The sequence below is a fragment of the Oxyura jamaicensis genome, chromosome 1, assembly GCF_011077185.1.
Source record: "Oxyura jamaicensis isolate SHBP4307 breed ruddy duck chromosome 1, BPBGC_Ojam_1.0, whole genome shotgun sequence".
NCBI lineage: Eukaryota > Metazoa > Chordata > Aves > Anseriformes > Anatidae > Oxyura > Oxyura jamaicensis.
This window is the reverse complement of record NC_048893.1, coordinates 91494123-91513913: the sequence shown is the minus strand read 5'-3', so window position 1 is coordinate 91513913 and position 19791 is coordinate 91494123. Positions and strand designations below refer to the sequence as shown.

Genomic DNA, 19791 nt, shown 5'->3' with positions numbered 1-19791 from the left:
GGTCCAATTACCAGAAGCAAGGTTATATTGGAAACAGTTTTGGGGTGTACAAGCCCTTCTTCAGGTCTCAAATACAGCAGCAGGCCTCAAAGTTGGGAACAGTTGCTCAGAATTTAAATGAATATGCTCATCAGTCCACAAGAGAATAGCCAAAGAAAGCTCCCAAGAAACAGGTTCTTCCCCAAATTTTGCTTTGTCATACCTTCAGCTGTCAGCTTCATCCACATATAAAAGCAAGTTGCTTAGCAAGGTAACAGTTAACGCCTGATTAGTGCCCAGAAAACGGGCATCTAAACAATCAGCTTCTAGCTACTGCCTGTACCAAACTACAAGCATTTACGTAATCCTATTGTAGTGATGTCATTAACAGTACTACAGTTGAGATGAATACGTTTTTTTCTGAAAGCAGTCTGCCTGCAGCACATTTAACTCTACAAGGCTTCAATTCTATTGCTTCTGCAATGGGGAGTCTTCTGTCTCAAAAATCAAATCATGTCTGCAAGAAAAAACACTGATATTACAGATGTTATGTTTAATCTGTAACAACTTAGTTCAGTGTGACGTAGCCATACCTCATGTTTTGTCTTAAAGGCATCCGACAAAATTCTTAGTCTGTACATATGCGTAAGTTTCTCCAAAACAGCTTCAGTCAGCATCTTATTTCTTGCTACCTTAAACTTCAAGATTGTCCCATGAGCTCATTTTGGCATTGGTAAATATATATATATATACTATATATATATATATATATATATATATATATATATATATATATATATATATATATATTACTTGCAGAGTATTTTACTCTGAAAGAAAATTTACTGTAAGAAGATCCTGAGCATGATTTTCAACCATTACTCACACTCATAAGACATGATCTGGGACACCTAGCACTGGTAACATCAGTACATTGACCAGTTATTTCACAGTACTGTTTAAGATGAAGGAACAGCACTGAAAACTACCTGAAGACTACTGAAGCTTTCCTTTTCTTGTCAAGGCATAAGAAAGTGTCATGGCAATAGTTTTATCACAGATTGAGAAGAAACCAAAGAACATGAAATATATTTATTGACAAGCAAGAGCAAACTCTGAAACACTTAACTGATAAAATGGCTAAATAGTCTTGAGTTTTATCAGTCTAAATCTGCTTCCTGCAACTAAATTTCATGTAGACCTACTCTGAAACTATAACCAGAAAGTACATCAACTGACAGCCAGGATGCAAATAACATGGAACACAAAATTCCTGATATAACAAAATTATGTCTGTTTTTGCAAGGTGGGAAGACCCCCAACACATTATGAAACAGTAAATCAGTACTTGAGAGGTAGTCTAGTTGCTTATTTGACTGGGAGAGGTAGAGATAGTGGAGAAATCAATTGCTAAGGCCAGCCAAAATGGTAATTATCCCAGGCTTTCCAAGATGCAAAAAACTGCCTGATAGCCTGTGACTACTTAGGTCACCTGGAATTCAGTTCTCTTGCTGGCCTTTTACTCATTTTTACATAGGCAAATTCATAACATCTGTTTAGGGAGAGAATACTCACTTATAACTAGGGCAACAACCTAACCACACTTGGTCATGGGTCAACCTAATGAACTGTAGTATATACATCTTAAGGCTATGAAGGTTAATGAAGCTAGGTCGCGCTCCTCGTTTGGCAGGCTGATGTTGTACTGTAACTACTAAAAGAAATACATACCAAACATTAGAATCAAATTAAGTCACAAATTCCATAGGGTTTACTTACACAAAATTGCTATGCAATTTATTTCCGCAAGAAAAAAAAAATCTTTTAGAGATCAAAGCCAACAAACCATATTGGTTGTATGGTCAACAAGTGTGAAAAAACTCCTATCTTAAAGTTAGCATCTGCATGTGGAATCATACGTAATGCTCCCTTGGATTGATGTAGACTCTCCCAGGTCCCAAGCTTTGAGGGTGTCTGCTGCTCCAATTTTTGTAATATGTGTGCTGATAGACAGGATATATATGCTGAAGACTCTGTTGTTCCTGTAGCTCTTCAGCTTCGCAGGTAAGTTGCCTTCCATTCATGGCTTTCTAAGCACATAGAAGAAATAAACAGTTTCATATTTCATGTATGGAACCCACAGTTCCCATTCTTGTTAAACCTTTGATGAAAATGAAAGGTCTATGATCTCTGAAATAATCCTAGGTATAAAGAAACATGAACTTGAAAATTCCAATCACTATTACATGGTAAATGTTAATAACTACTCAAAGTTGACCTCGTAACTTCTGTTGCAAAGTTAGAATTGAACTCAAATTGAAGAAGCAAAACAGACTATCAAAGTGTCTGTCAGCACTTCTGTGCTTTGTTATTTTATTCAACAAGAACTTTAAAGTTCTAGCGATTATGTGATTAAATTAGTCAGCCAAACTATTTAGGAAATACAGTATTTTGAAGTCCTATTGATTCATTCAACTTAATGGACGGCAAACCCACAATGCAACAGTTATTGACTTGGACAGACAAGCATTTTGTTCTTCGTGCTATAAAACATCCTCACACTTATTTAAAGAAACCATAGGAAATCAGTTTTGCTTAGGAATTCAAGCCACCTTATTTACCATGTGCTCCAAGTTTCCAGTATCTCTCTCTCCACACTGGCTTTGCAAAGCAAAATGTTCTTTCTGTAAGAAAAGTGAGTGGAAGCAAGTCAAAACTGCAGAACAGGTTTATTTTACACAAATACACCACTCATCACAAAAACGTATTCGGCATTTTCAAGTGTCTTAACTGATCACCTTTTAGAACACTCCTTACAAGCTAATCTCTGGTGGGAAGAAAAATGCTGTTGTCAACATACCAGTGTTATTTTCATGAATTTTACTTTGACTTTAAATATAAGCATATTTGCGTGAGATTAAGAAGCTTTTTAAATTTATGACATTGACTTTAGACAAGCCACAGTTAAAATGTCAAGTCAAATCCTAAATATAGTACAAGTCTTCACAATCATCACTATAATCATATGGATAAATACAGTTTGATATTGCACAGAAGTATTTAACTGAGAAGGAATTTAATTGGATACTACTAACAGTAGAAGGGGATAACATGTTGGTTTCTCCATTTGATGAAATTAAATATTTCTTAATCTGATAAAATTAAATAAAGCTGTTCCTTCTGAAAAAAAATACCAATTTCTAAAGGCAATATCCAAAGCTAGAGTGCCTTTTTTGTTGTTCATTAAAGCAGATATATTTATAACTCATCTACTCAAGTTTGTTTTGTTGACTAGTTTTCCTATTGATTTTCCATGCTGCCTAGATCTTGCCTAGATCTTCTGCTGTCAACTTCTTCTGTGGAGCCTAAACCTGTTGCTCAAAGTATGTCTCCAAAGTGTTACTTCACACTCCTAGCAAGGCCCGATAGCTAGATGTACATTAGGAGCTGATGTATGTTCTATTCACAGAACAGGACGATAACTAACAGCCATCAGAATTTCCCAAAACACATATAGCATGAACATTTTACAATCTGTGTTAACTATATGTCTGCTCCTATTGTTCAGTGTGGCGTGCTAATAAAAATACAGCCATATATAGCAGTAAAACCTGGGTAACCCAAACAGAAGTCCACTGCTTTTTATGAAGCCTAGCAATCCTTTGGAATATTGGCTATGTTGTAACAGAAGAAAAAACGTAATTAATCCATCTGATTGCGTCTGGTTATTTGATGCCTTCTCTTACTTACAAAAGTCAATTCACTTATTTGGTTATTTGCCTTTCACTGGATTCCAGAAAACAGTTCCATGACCAGAATCAATGTAGTTTTTATAGATCTCTTAATTTTCTGAACTTATTAGCACTACACAGCTATTATACTAACAAAGGAGTCTTAAAGCTGACTCTGATGTACTGATCAAGCAGTACTCTAATCAAGCAGCAGATACTGATCAGGCAGTACTATCCTACCCCAATGGCATATCTGTAGTCTATTTCTTCATGTCTTCAAGAAACTCAATAATGAACACAGAGGTTCTCTGATGGCAGATAGAGAACAAAGACTATCTGCATCTACTACATTTCATAACAGAACTGAAACTCTATGTACTTGGGCTCTGTGTCAATTTTATTCACCAATACATTTAGCACAAACATAAATAGCAAACACCAACATTCCCAAGACCGTGGCTGACGCTGCCTTGCTCTGATCTAAGTGCTTGTGCTAGCCCTCAAAGAACAAAAGCATATCAATGAAGTCACAAGTACATAAAAAGCTAAAACACAGATGTTATTCCTGTCCATCAGAATATTCAGTAAGGATCAAGTAACAGTGGATTAAGTTCAAGACTGAAGAAAAAACTTAGAGATAGAAAATCAGTATTTTAGATAGTTTCTGTATCTTGTCAACTCTATTGCTTTTGGAACATCTATGACTATTAGTACTACCAATACTGTAAGAAAGATATTGTGGCTTATTTAGAATACGCATTACATATTGATGGCAACCAGAACCCATACTGAAGGACACAAACACACCATAACCAACTCCACTGAAATAATCCAATTTCAATGAAGTAATACCAAATGGAAATCCTCCTCACTGTAAACACTTGAAGAAAAATGAGCTAACTACAGCTAACTTATCTATGATTAATGTATTGTTAACATAGACATAAAGAGAAAGTAATATTTATTGGTATATTCTGTTAGAAAATCAGCATTACTGGCATATACAGCAGCACACATACTGTGCTCTTGAAAGTAAGCTAGAAAAGTATGGCAGGAAGGCACTTCCAGAGTTCATAAAGACTTTCGCTTTAAGTATAATCACCTTTCCAGACTGAACAGTGGTTGTAAACACTATTCAAAGATAAGCTAGACAACAAGGAAGATGATATGCTGCCTGGGAAAATTGTTTCTCTTCTTTTCTATTAGCAAGCTTTTCTAATACCTCACAGAAAAATCTCATTTTGGTGCAGTTTTGTCTTAAACAAAGGGGAGAGAACAGATTTTTCTATTCTTTAGAATGGTTCTTCACTTGGTAGGTAAACACTTGTTCTTCAATATTTCTTTCAAAATGGCCAACTGTTCAATCATGACTTATGTTGCTCCAAGTATCTATTTTAAACATGACTAAAGCGCCCTGTATAACTTCTGATATTCTCAGTGTTTAAAGTGGAAGTTTGCTTCAATATCAGAAGACTAACTACTGATAAATACAGCAGCTGCTAAAAGACAAGAACAGATATTATATGAGCATTAACAGATATTATATTTAACACACCAATCCAACAGGAGAAGAGAGGCATCTGCATTTTGCTTGGGTCTCACCTAAGCAAGATCTTGGGACTTGTACTACTCAAATCATGATTCAATATTGGCATTTCAAGTAGTTCACCAAACCTTCATCCCCAAATTTAAACCTTACTCTGCCAAGCTCAAGATCTCTAAGCCATTCTACCCTGTCAGTCATTTTCTATCTAAAAAATGAATCAATTCACTAAAAATAATGTAAACTTCGGTGTATTTTTGTTTTGTTTTGTTTTTGTTGTATTAGTTCCTGATAGCACTGTGGCAAGAATACAGAAGAACAATAACTATCTGTCCACTCCAGACCTTCAGGCATATGAGAGGGTAATTCTTCTCCCCTTTCTTTGTCAATAATGAAAAAAGTTTGATGAAGTAATAGTTTAAAGCCCTGTTCAATAGAAATAAATATTTTTCCTCAATACTAAGTGCAATGTCTAAAAATTGTATTGGTTAAATCTTTAATTTAAGCAGGTCTTTTTTTTTTTTTTTCCACTTTGTTTTCCAATTCAGGAACTACTGCCTCAAAGTACAATACTGACAATCACTCCATCTCTATGTTAAAAAGGAAGTTAAGGTAAAAGTTGCCAGTTTCACATTTAAAGACTTGCTTTAAACAACACAGAGAAAGAGTCAAGCATGAGAACATTCCACTCCTGTAAAAAGACAAGTCAAAATCTTGTTCTACTCTAACAGTCTACTTTAACACATTATGAACAAGGATGTAAGAACATGCGGTTCCAGCACAGAACCATATAGCAAAGTAACAGCTTGTAATTATTCAAGATGACCTCTACACTAAATGTACATTTACATTTCAAACTGGAGCCAAGTGAGGGATCTCAGGAAACCAATGTCTCCTAAAGAACAACCAAGTCTTCAAACTGACAAACAGAAAGTGAGGAGTGTTATTCTTCTAATTAAAACTTCATAATCTGAATGTCAACTTCTTCCAATGCCATAAATCTTCATGAATCTAATGTCTTGTTTCATTGTTTTTTTGCTGCATCAAACTTTATATTTCCAAGTGTGCTTTTCTTCTCATATCTCCTTCCTAATGCTTTACTTTATGCATTTCAGTGTTTCCCAAGAGCACTGAATTCTACTTTCAACATGCTTCTTCTCAAACAGTTCTTTAAAAGTCTCAACCAATTATCTCAACATCTTCATCTTACATTTTCTCATCCTTTCCAATTCACAAATCCCATTATAAGTATGTCCTATCTACTCCCCATGTCTAAGAGATCTTATTTATAGGAATCCATCCTACAGAGTATATTGTCTTCATACATTCAGGGTCCATTAATAAAAAGTCATGCCTCATTCTAGTCCCTACCAGGTTAATGTTTCCTTCCTGTTTTAAGATCCTTCATCAATATGGATGAGTTTATCTGCACACATTTTATGCTTCCTTCTATTCAATCCTGTTTGCCTAAACAACTTCGCAGTCTAAAGCGATTTATAATAATGCTTCCTCTTCCATCAAGGAAGAGAGATTCCTACCTGTATTAAGATAATTAGGAAAATAAGTAGAAGAGTGCAGGAGCGCCATGAATGAATCAATATCAAGTGCCATAAACGAATCAGTATTTTCCTCTACTCAAGACTACTTTTTGCATATGGTCCAGAAATATCATTCAATAAAGGGTGTTGCATAGCCTTATGTTTTTAACTAAGCTACTACAAGTTCACATTTTTCCTGTTTTGTAAAGGAATACTTCTATTACCATTGAAGAGCTTTACCATTTGACAGGACAGTTTGGTTATAGATGTTAGGTGTTCAAAGTTTCAAGACTCAAGTCAATCTTTTCAGGGCTAGAATTACCTACTCAAACATATTTCCTTTCTCTGCTTTTCGTTCTGCTGCTACTAAAAAAGAAGTCCAAATAATTTCTGAGTGTTTCAAGAATCCTGAATATTCATGCATTGCATTATATAAAATCACAGTTCTAGTATTATTTTTTTTCAATTTCCTTTGGAAAGGCTTGTCAAGCATGACATAATTCCATTTTTTCCCATAATATCAAAGAGTTCACGTCTCAGTCATGTTTCTAAACAAGTCAACTTGGCTTCTTAGAAATATATTCCTTTACAATATATTCTATGAAATAGTTAAGTAACTTGAATAATCAAATCGTTTGTCTGGATTAGTGCCCCCTCTTCCACTTCTTTATTAATAATATACAACAGCGAAATTTCTCTTAAAGCTACTGGAATTCTTCCATTGCTCAACTTCTTGACTTGACTCAAAACTCAGTTGCCAAGCAAAGATCGTGCCCTCACCAAGAATATAACCCTCAGGCTGCTCACTGCTCTTTCACATTGCATGCAAAAAGCAGTTTTGAGTAAATAAATAGTATTTCCATGACAAAGATTAGGAAAAAAGAAGCACAAAAGCAAGGGCTCAGAGATAGACAGTTTTCACAGTAAAAGCTATTTGCATGATCATTTTTAAGTTTGTTCCATTTACTGTCTCTGATTTAGTCTACTCCATCACTCTTTTAGGGCCTTTTTTCCTCTCAATTTGTACATGAGTCACAGGAAAATATAAATTGGTATCCACAAATATCAGTATAAAAAAATTAAGAGTTACAACATACTTCTACTTACGTGTTGAATGTTCAACGTTAGTACAAACACCAACTACACATAAAGCTTCCAAGTCTGAATGAGTTACTATGAAAACATTTGTTTTCCATGATTACCAACTGTGTATAACACGCCCCTTCCTTTTAATACAAACACTCATATGCTCAGATATGCATTAAGATTTACTTAAAAATTGACTACTGCACACAAACAGGAGCATTTCAGCTTATTCAGTTATATATGAAATAATTCACATGACCCTAAAAACTACTGTGCTCTACCTGAGCACAAACTGTATCAATGATTTAAAATATTGCACACTACATATATCAACAAAATCAGCTTAAATTGCATCGCTCCTCAGCTACTGTAAACATGTAGAAGGTACCATTTAAGTTCCTTTTCCTTGAGCTTTACTTTGTACTTTTGTGCAGCTTATTTCTGCTCAGATTTATTATGATCATCTGTTGCTGTTGTCAATATAGCAACTCTTAACCTGCTTTTCTTTTCAGCATAGCTATAAGCTTGTATATGAACTATTTGGAAAGAAGCCTACCAACATGCTTCTCACTTCTGTCTAGACACTGCACTTCAAACAGCATTTAGAACATAATTTACATAGCCACTACAGACACTTAGCCAAACAGGACAAGGCAGACACACTGAGTTGCTTCTCCTCCCTCTTTATAGGTATTCAAGTGTTGGCTTATTATGACAAAACAATACAACCAATCACTTCTTGACTAAAGGTAGTATTTCGACACGTCTATTAGATTAAGCAGAAGCACTTGCCTCAAGCATAACAGACAGTACATGTGTATGGATAGTATCATTAGCAGATATGAGGACAGCGTCTAGCTCCACTTTTCAGTTTTACAAAATTCCACAGAAGAAGAACAAAACAAGTATACCAATGATATAAAAAAATCCATGGATTCTAAATAAAGAATAGTTAACATGTAGCTTGAAAGAGAATTTTTTGTCTTCTCCCTTTCCCAAAACGACGTACCAAGTATTTATCCAGCTTGAGGGAAATTAGTGTTCAATTGAATCTGGTTTTGGTATTCAGTTTGTAAAATGCATTTAGATAAAATATTTTATTCTTTGTTCAACAAAGATTACAGCCAACTTCAGCTTTTCTTAGTTCTTAAGTAGTTACTAACAGAAGCCACAGCAAGCAAAAACAGAGAGAATTCAAAGACAGTTCAGAAAAAGAAACCATGAACTTCAACACTGGATATGTGGAGAGCAGACTTCAGCCTGCTCACTGAATAGTTAGTAAAACCCCCTGCAAAACTACTTTTGAAGATAATGGGGTCCAGCAGTGCTGGTCATTTTTCAAGCACCACCTCCTAAGAGAACAGGCAATGGCAATTCTAAAACATCAGAAGTCAAGCAGGCATGGGCACAAGTGTGGCTTGGCTAAGCAGGGATCCTCTTCTACAGCTTAGGCAGAAAAAAGCATATGGCTGCTGGAAGCGAGGTCAGGTGATGTGGGAGGAACTCAGGGATGCTATTTGCCTTTGTAGGGAGAAACTGTGTGTGGCCAAAGCTCAGAGTTGAAGCTGGACAGTACCATTGTGGACAATAAAAAGGGCTTGTTAAAAATATCTTCAGAGCAAAAGAAAAGCACAAGGATGGAGAAAATAAAGGCCTGTTACTTCATGTGGACAGTCACCATCACAAACATGAACATAAAGCAGAGACATTTCATGTCTCCTTTTCCTCTGTCTTCAACACTAGCCATGGGCTCTGGGACTCCAGATGCCCTGAGTTTGAGGATTGACTGCAGAACAATAAATTCCCAGCCAACCTCAATGTTGTGTGGGATTTGCTGTTCCACCTGGATGTATACAAGTCTGGGGGGGAACTTGGGATTCAGCCCAGGGTACTCAGAACTGTCTTATGTCATCATGAGACCTCTTAATTCTTCTTCCGTGGTCTTGGGAATCTGGAGAGGTCCCAGTTGACTAGAAGCTGACAAATATCGTTCCAATTTTCAAGGACAAGAAAGACAACCCTGGTAATTACAGGCCGCTCAGTCTCACTTCAGTGCCTGGTAAAATTACAAAGATTATTTTGGGAGCTACTGAAAAAACACCTGAAGGACAACGCAGTCACTGATGTTAGCCAAAATGAGTTCATGACAGGGAAGGTCCTAACAAACTTATTTTCCTTTTAAGACAAGGTCACCCATCTAGCTGACCAAGGGAAGCCAGTTGATGTAACTTTGGATTTCAGTGAAACTTTCAATATTGTTTATCGCAGTATCCTTCTCGAGAAGATGTCCAGCATACAGCTAGATAAAAACGCAACACGAAGGACAAACAATTGTCTGAGGGGTCAGGATCAGTTAGTTAAAGGAAGTAGGGTTGCATGAGTCTGATGGCCAGTCACTGGTGTTGTTCCACAGGGCTCCATTTTAGGATCAGTTCTCTAATGTTTTCACAAATGACTTGGATGTAGGTGCTTTAACCAAGTTTGCAGATGATACTATATTGGGAGGAGCTGCTGACAATCAAGATGCCTTGAAAAGACATCTTGACAAATTAGAGGGATGAGCAATCAAAAACAATATTAAGTTCAAGAGCAAGTGCCAGATTATGCACCTGGAAAAGGGGAACCCTATGTATATGTACAGACTAGGGGATGAGAGGCTGGAGAACAGTCACAGCAGAAAGGAATCTGAGGATTTTGATCAACAGCAAGGTAAACACGAGCCAGCAGTGTGCCCTGGCAACCAGGAGGACCAACCTTATCCTGAGGTGCATCAAGCAGAGCATTGTTGCTAGCTCTGCACTGGTGTGGCATCCCTTTGAGCACTGTGTGTGGTTTTGGACACCACAGTATAAGGAAAACACAAAACTGTTAGTGTCTCCAAAAGAGGGCTACAGAGATAGGAAGGGTCTAGAGGAGTGACTGAAGTCCCTTGGTTTGTTCATCCCAGAGCAGAGCAGGCTGAGGGGAGGCCTCATGGCAGCCTGCAGCTCCCTCACAAGGGGAGTGGAGGGGCAGGCGCTGAGCTCTGCTCTCTGGGGACAGTGACAGGACCCGAAGGAATGGGAGTGGCATGGGGTTGGGACAGGGGAGGATCAGGCTGGGTGACAGGAAGAGGTTCTGCACCCAGAGGGTGGTCAGGCACTGGGACAGGCTCCTCAGGGCAGTAGTCACAGCACTGAGCCTGAGGGAGTTCAAGAAGTGTTTGGACAACACTCTCAGACACATGGTCTGATTTTTGGGTGGTCCTGTGTGAAGCCAAGAGTTGGACTTGATCCTCGCAGGTCCCTTCCAATTCAGGATATTCTGTGACTGATATGCTTCCAAGTACCCCTGTAAAGGATAGCAAGTTGCATTTCTTTCTGTTGTCATTTTAACATTTGACAGCATTGTAGACGTACAACTACCTTACAGTAGTACATACCTTCTGATTCAGTAAGCAAGATAATATTTTACCATAATATTTCAAACATAGGACTGTATTAGCATAAGTATGCTCCATCACTATTGCATTCACTGACTCTGGTAATGCCAGAAGAGTTACTCCATAGTTAGCACAAGTGTCAAACCCAAAGAACAAAAAGCATTGTTTCCTTTGTGTCATCTTAGGTGTTACACTGCCTTCAAAAGCAGAAATCAAAAACCTATTACAGTTTTTGTCAATTACTTTTTTTGTACATTCATAATATTATAATCATCCAGCTTCTACTAATAATAGCAGTGGGTCTTAGTTTCCTACTTCACTCAGAAACAAAACTAGCAACTGTTATTCAACACAATACCTTTAACACAGTAATATTTTAATGCACTAATTGCTTTAAGACGAGAAAAGGTTTTACTGTCAGCTTATATTTGGTGAGCTTTAGTAGCCAATAACCCCATGAAGAAAATCTACAGGAGTATCTGCAGTGCTTTTAAGAAAATCTGTAACTAAGATCTCCACATTGGTTACAACCGAACAACCGCTAAATGCCTAGCAGAAAACACATGACAATCTTGTCTGGACAGCATTATTTTAGGTCACATTATACACTAAAAATTCAAGTAATTGTCACAGAGCTAGTATAGATTTTTTTGGTGCCGATGACGGTATATTATATAAAAATATATATTAAAAAAGTTAAAATCTAGATAATTGCAGACAATTATTTAGCAATCTTCACTAAGAATCAAAAAAAGCATGTTAAGTAAACCACGGAGGCAGAAGTCCAATGTATTCCAACCAGTCCAACCACAATAACTTAAAAGAATGGCAATTGTTACCAGCAAGGATCATTATGCTGAAGTCTCTTGTTAAGTCTATCAAATCTATCTGTTCCCCAAATGAACAGCCTTTTATAAAACTACATGTGTTCTCTTAATCACCACAATTTCAAATACCGCTTCAACATCAAGAACAGCTGATCGTCAAACACCATTAAAGATACAAAAGAGATGTATCCACCAGTTGTCCAACCTTTAAGGATCCCATTAACACCAAGAACATAAGATCCAGATATCGCATAGGTAGAGAAACCTTTTGGTTGTGAGTTAACAAATGAAAGCCTCAGTACTTTATCAGGAAGGCAAAAAGAGACTGAAGTAATTCAATAGTTATCACTTCTCCTACCTCTACTTAGATATAACCCCTTACTCACCTGAAGCATAGCTTCTTTCTGTGGTACAGAGAATGCTCTCTCCTCACAGGAAGATGGTTTTTGAGTGGGTGGAAGATCAATCCTATATTAAAATAGAACAAAGCATGACATACCATGTTTGTGAAGTCCAATATATGTTTCTATAGCTGTGAAGTCATCCAACGCTTACTTTCAAGAACACCCATTTCAGTCAGCAATAACCCAACTGTGGAACATGGTAATAACCTACCCACCACTGGAAATAACTCAACCAAGCACTTTTTGTAGAAGAACTGCCTTCCCACCCTCCAACTAAGTAGAATAGGGACTGCTGTAAGTGATAGGTAACTATCATTGTTTTTATGTTGTGAAATAGAGCTTGAGCAATGTTTACCTGTACAAGTTTTCTTCAAAAAGCCTTACAAACAATTCCATTCAAGACTTCTGTTATGAGTTCAGTGAAAGGAAATGACTATACAATACAAATGTGTAAGTCTCTTCATATCAATATGCTTTAGCTACAGAATTTTAGAAGCCATTATGAAAACAGTATTACTTCTAATAATGTTAGAAATTACTTAGTTCTAAGCAAAACACCTGCCTTATTTTCCTAACTCAAGAGATTCAAGTGCTGTAAGTTACTTTATGCTAAATGCTTTATTTTATTCAATTCTTCATTAAGCATTTAGGGAGATGACAGACATTTTCATTTCTTACTCCATTTAAGTGTTAATTGCATATAGCATACATGAAGGAACTTGTATTTACAAATATTCTAAGCCACTGTCACTTTTTAGCAATGCTTTATGCACCCTCCCAACAGGGTCTAGACACCAGCTACATTAACTGACAGAATCTGATTAGTTCGTTTGCTTGTTTCTGTTTGACCATATAAGAGGCTTAAAACTCAAGTGCATGTCAGCATCAGAAACTTGAACAGCCAACCAACATGCCAGAAAGCACATTAAGTCACTTGTTTCTAACCATGCAAGTCAGAGTGCTTGCTTCATTTCACACACATAGCAGGATAAATCCTACTAGACCTTTACTTCTGCAAAGCATGGCTAGTTTACATTGATAGTAAACCTCTGGTCACGATAAACGAGTACTGGCAAAGTTAAGATGGGCCTCTCCCCATTCTCCTGTTTCAACTACAAGAAATTAAAACGAAAAGCATAAAGCTAAAATCAACATGTTAAGAATATATACTGTCTCTGAACCCGCTCTTAGCTTCTTCATTTATTTTTCAGAAATGCAAGTGATATCACATTTGACTACCTTGAAAATATAGCCCTGAAATTATGACAGCTATACAGTTTTTAAGGCAACTCAGTCATGTGAACTCCAATAAAACAAGTATATTCTGTAAATTGTTTTCAAATTTTAAAAAATCCAATGCATACTTACACTTTGTCAAGATAAGACGGCCTTTTTTTCCTTGGGGTCAGCAGCACTGTCACAAAGATGGTAATGATAAAAAGAGCAAGGACTGCTCCAATCACAGCCCCTGCTACAGCAACAGAAGATGTCTGCTTAAATGGCACATCTGCAATGTGATAGCACAGATTACACTTTTATGAAGTTTATGTGCTTTTTATACTCAAGTAAGCTATTTCACTGTTGCTCTGAGATGTGTCTTCCTTCCATCACTGAACAACTGAAAACCTCTTCTTGCACTAGCACTCGTAATCTTGGCTCCAGCCATCCATTTAAAAAAATGGTTAAATTAAGCGAGTTCATAAATCATTAATATCAATTCAAATGTTCCATTGGATTCCATTGGCTACATTTGATGAATCCTAACTACATGCTCTAATTTTTGTTTTCAAGGCAAAATAAAGTTACAGAACACATACTTTGCACTGACATGAACAAAGTGTTAATTCAAAACAGCTAGAAAACTGTCTTTTTCAAAAGAGCTAGAAAACTAGGGCTTTACCGGCAATCTGTCTTTAAAGTCACTTAAGTCTGCACAAAGGAAAAAAATGAATCAAAGAAAGATATGCTATGAGGAGCAATGAACACAGAAAATTTACTAATATGTGGCTCGCTTAAAGCAACTGTTAAGACTACCTATCATCTCTAGCACTTAACGCTACTGAGAAACATTCATTTTAAAGTAAACTTCAACAAAGAAGAAAAAATGTTTTGTGAAAGATGCATATTTCATTTGAGCTCACTGGTGTCAAACCCTACATTTAACAACTGCCATGTTGGATTAACACTCTTGTCAGTCTTCAAAGATCTCCCATTTCCCTATGCTAGGAACCTAGTAAATTCAAAATCTTTTATAAGGCTAAGCATGAAACCTGCTAGCATACTTCAATTCAATATTTGTCGCTGTTTCAAACTGGCATCAGGCTTATCAAGAAGTTGCACAACAGGAGTTAATTCACATCAGCTTCACCAAGACTGTTATCTGTGAAATGCAGGTAACAAACAAAAATAACTGTTCTGGTGTATATTCATAATTGTGTTATGAATAATTGTGTTAGAAAGCTAACAGCACCAGAGTTTGAAGTTCACACAGCTCTATGCTTGTAACATATTTTTAAACACAGCATACTTTAGCTAGGACCCCTCACAAATAATCTTACTGTTTCTCTGAACACCGCATACCCCTCCTCTATTTAGTCTCTTACCACAAGAAATTTTAGGAGCCTTTTGGCTATACATCCTACTCAAGTGTCCAAAACCAAAGCAACTATCCAAGCTGTTTTATTAATTACTCTTACTTCAAATATCTGTTCTGAGTGTAACCTGGACTCATTTTTTTCATCCCTCACTTTTTAAAGAGTACTTCATCCCCAATTTGAAAAATGGATTCTTGTCCTCTTCTAGTATATGAAAGACCCTGCAGCAATACTCCCCTGAAATCACTTAGATGTTCAAGTAGTAGGAAAAATCTGTATTGAACAGTTTTTAATAGCTTCATTGATTTATGACTTTATCCCTTAGTTTTAACCAACTTGTTCCAGAAGGTCAGTGCAACATACCCTTTTAGGTGAAACTGTTGTTTTTACTATACATCTTTCCTGATACAAGCTTGACCTGCTAATTTGCCCATCAGATACCCATCTATACACAGAAGAACCCTAATTCCCCTCTTCTCATGAGGAATGGGCATTCCCCTCTTCTCATGAGGAATGGGCATGTCAAATAGTTAACGGGCCACTCAACTACAGCATTTTAATTGGCTTAAGTTTAGTTTACATTGGGTTCCATCTTGCTTACGTAAGAAAGCTGCTGGTAACTAATACACAGCACTAGGTCCAGAATTCATAAAGATGCCGCTTTTGTCTTTCTTGTCTTTCAATTGAATTCGCCAGCAGAGGTACCTGCCTGTTTACAAGAACTGAAGTGCAATTATCAGAATGCTCACTTAAATTGCTTTGAATTGCTCTGGCAAAGAAGCAGAAGCAGGCACACAGGTTTTCACTCTAACCAGATGAACAATCAGAACCCCAGACTACTGTGCCAAGCTTAATAAGCTAAAGAGCACATAAGCTGTGTGGTGCAAGCAACAGAGCTATTTCATGACCAACTGGTTGTAAGTAGATGATAAGTAGATGAACATTGATTCGCTAAAAACACTAAAAATATATGGTTCAAGCAGAACTCCAGCAGCTAAGAACAGGGGATTTTTAAAAAATATTTTGAATTCTAGATATTGTGTATCCTTCGTGCTTAAACTGCATTTGTTTGGATAGCAACTACCCCTGTTCATGATTCCTGAAGGTCATACAGTTAAATCATTTCTAAAGCCACTCATTTTATAAAGTAAGGATCTTCGGGAAGAGATGTTCAGTAGCCGACTTTACCAGCTTCATTACTGCAGCTGCTTCTAGCCATTTTCTTAGGCTCGTTTACCTTCACCTTTAACAATGTCTGTCAAACTTGAGTTTTTAACACTGCCTAGATTTGAGAATGTAACAAAAATTTTATTCACACAAGAGCCATTTGTACTTACAATCAATTCTTTTTACAGCAGACATAACAATGTACAAAACATTGCAACACTTGTAAGCCCTATATCTATGATCAGCTTCAACTCAAACATTTCAACTTAACCCATTGGAATTAAATATATATTTCTTAAAAAGCAAAAACAAAAACAAATTCCACAGAGACAAGCAAGATATCCCATGTGGAAAACAGGTTTATGGTTGTTTGTTTCCAACACCATCTTTTAAAGATGATAGATCAAGTATTTTTCTTTGAAGAGAGGTATAATCTCTTTATTCCAGAAAGAATTTGGATCAGAACCTTCAGCTAGAAACTTCACTCCTTTCCTCAAGTTTACTCTTAAGCTACTGATACACCCTGTCATTTACTTATAAGTTGGAGACTTTGGTTAATTATGTATCAGTAATCAATTAATCCAAATGTGAATTTAAGTTCTTTAGAGAAAAGTTATTTCCATTTGAATTTCAAATAAAGCTGTTTTAATCTTTTTTTGAAGACATGCAGTCATATGCAATCACAGTGTATTGTCTAACAACACTTAATACAACTACTTTTGTCAAGCTCTAAATGCTGTAAGCTACCGAAAATGATGAGTATAGAAGGAACTCCAGTAAGAAATTCCACTCATGAAGCAGTCATAAATATGCAGCCCATTTCATTTTGAATGTAGTAGAGGTTTTGTCCTTCTCAGGTTCCAAATCTCCAGAGCCAGATCAGTTTTTCTTCATGCTAAGTACTTAATGATAGCACTTGAACACCATTCTTTTTAATTCTGAGTTGATCATTTTTCTACAATCTATCTAATCTTATTTCAGCACAATTTCTCTTTGTAGTCAGACTTAGTTGGGTGCAACCACTCACGACAAAGTAGAACTACTTCTGATGTCAAATGAGATGTCCTACATACAATGTATTTTTAAAGAACAAGCACATTGTTAAAACACTGCATTACTTGCAGGCAAAACAAATCCACTGCTGTACAGAGACTGCACAGTTTTCCTAAACTGCTGCTTCTTAAATTCTGTAGTTGCATCATTGCATAGTATGTTTTCATTACATGAAGTAGCAATGCACACATCCAATTCCCTATTAATAATCTCAAGTTCTAGTTACCCTCTTCAAAGCAAGGCATGTAACTTATGCAGAAGTAGGGTAGAATATATATTTTCACTTCTGGTCATAAAAACCTCAAGCAAGGGTTTTGAGGCCTCTCAGCACACTTCATGTTTAATGGCATCCTGGAAAACGTTTAAGTTGACTTTTGCCTTCAGCTTAGAAATTCATCGGAGTTTTCTTACTAGTTATGTCCAGTTCTCCAGCTTTCAAATTCAATGTTGCGATCCCTATAACACCTCAGAAAGCGGTCTTAAGTTGTACTGTACTTGCAAGAGGGAGTCTTCAGTTCACTGATGATTTGACACCCTGCAAAGTACAGGCCTAACAAAATACCATACTGTATATGTACACACAAGCTTCTAGAAATAAATGACTAAAAAAATAATTTCTTATTCAAAGACAAGCCTTTTACTGGTTTGTACTTACTCAAAATCTTGCTCATAGGTAACTTACTTTCAGTGCAATGACTTCTTAAATACATAGTAAGAAGAAGGCTCATTAAAATGCTAAGAGGTATTCATTTTTGTGCAGAAAAACAAAAAATAAAGCTTCGATTCCACTGTAACTGATTTTAACAGGTACAGCATTTGTTATATAGAAGCATTAGGTTTACCATAGATGGTATCTAGATGTATGTTACCTAGATGTGGCTATTTGATTTACTCGATCTGCAAAGTAAATGTCCCAAAATACTCTATCACTACCTTATGTAAACTTTTTGAATCAGAGACCCAAGACAGTCACTTTTTATTCTTAAACATTTTTGAGTGGTAAGTTGAATTTAGCTTTTCTTTAACCTCTGACATAAACCAACATAAGCACTCTGCATTAAAAAAAAAACTTAAACAGTAGTACAGCATTGGGAAAATAAGCAGCTCAAACACATTTTCCCCAGATTGAATATTTGCCAAGTCACAATATAAAAACCTTCAAAAAATCAGTTTCAAAAAGTTTATTCCTTCTCATGTTTAAGTATAAACAATCTGAAAGTGATCAGCCAATGAAATGAATTGTAGATACAAGTTTAGTTTTCAGTGGTTACTACACATACCACTCCCTCCGGGATATTACCGAGCCATCTATGTGAGAAACAAAGTCTTCTTCATTGTCATCATAACAATCACCACCCATATATTTCATCCCCAATGTTCCACCTTCATAGTAATCCATTGGTCTTTCATAACGTTCCTGGTACCTGTTAATATTGTCTAGATTGTTCCACTCTGGTTTTTCAGGGTCTTCTAAATAATCTTTAGATATTAAGCTGTTCATTGGATGCTTTATTTCCTTTTTTATACTGTCAGGGTAAGAATCCACATCATCTGACTGAAGAACATCTATTTGAGACTCTTTCTGCATATCCGATGGTGGAATGTAGTTCTTAGCAAAGTAGTCACCACGGAACGTCCGTCTTCTCCTATAGCAGATAATTCCAACCAGAACACTGACAAGTATGAGGAAGAGGGCCCCACCCACCGCACTACCGATGACGGTACCCCAAGTGTCTTCCTGCATTGCTGGCAAGGTTGATGTTGGGAAATCTATTATTCTAGGTTCTGTTGCTAAACCTGTGATGCCATCAGTCGAAGGATGCCAGGGAACCGTGGGCAGTCGAGTGGTAGTAGTAGGAGGATCTAATGAAAAGAGCAAAGAGGTAGACAAGACACAGAAAAGGCACAGAATGTCAATGCAAGCTAAATCAGTTAAGGGTTTATAAGAAAGCAAAAGTTGATGGGTACGTCCTACAAGAATAGTTTTTCATTCTCAAGTCCACGTAACTATAAAAAGTCTTACACTTAGCACAGGCTTTGAACCAGCTTCAGCATATTTTTCTTTTAGTTATGTTGCAGCAGCATAGTAAAGTTCCTTGATGAATTTCAAAAAAGGTCATGTATAAGTAGTCATCTGGCCCTCCTCAAAGTAAGCAGATGCCACTTTTCTGATTGTGTATGTTTACCATTCATAGTTCATACTGAACTCCCTCATGGAGAAATACTGTCTATTAAATAAAACCCAAGAAGTCTCCTACCGTTCCAGACAACGATTTGGAATACCAGATCAAAGTGATTGATTATGCCATAGAGTACATTACTCTGCAAACTCCCCCTTCAGAAATGGTTTGGGGCACTGAGTATCATAAGAATGAAAAACTATGTGTTGTGTGATCAGTCAGCAGGACGTGAACAACTGATTTTAAGCTATTCTCTCCAAAAACGTTG

General features: G+C 36.7%; 1 protein-coding gene across 3 annotated transcripts in view; it reads right to left on the bottom strand.

Annotated features, from left to right (window-relative positions):
* Positions 1–788: 788 nt before the first annotated feature.
* The window catches only part of NECTIN3 (nectin cell adhesion molecule 3), a 63885-nt gene continuing 44882 nt past the window's right edge, over positions 789–19791 (bottom strand). The window contains exons 6-9 of one of the 3 annotated variants that reach the window (XM_035315128.1): positions 13898–14036; positions 12512–12593; positions 2601–2663; positions 789–2069 (exon numbers count right to left, since the gene is read on the bottom strand). In XM_035315128.1, the coding sequence (XP_035171019.1) occupies positions 1893–2069; positions 2601–2663; positions 12512–12593; positions 13898–14036 (461 nt within the window). In that variant the 3' untranslated portion in view covers positions 789–1892. Of the gene's footprint in view, positions 2070–2600; positions 2664–7988; positions 9934–12511; positions 12594–13897; positions 14037–16140; positions 19207–19791 lie in introns of those variants that run through there. The other 2 variants (XM_035315129.1, XM_035315126.1) reach the window with 2 other exon arrangements.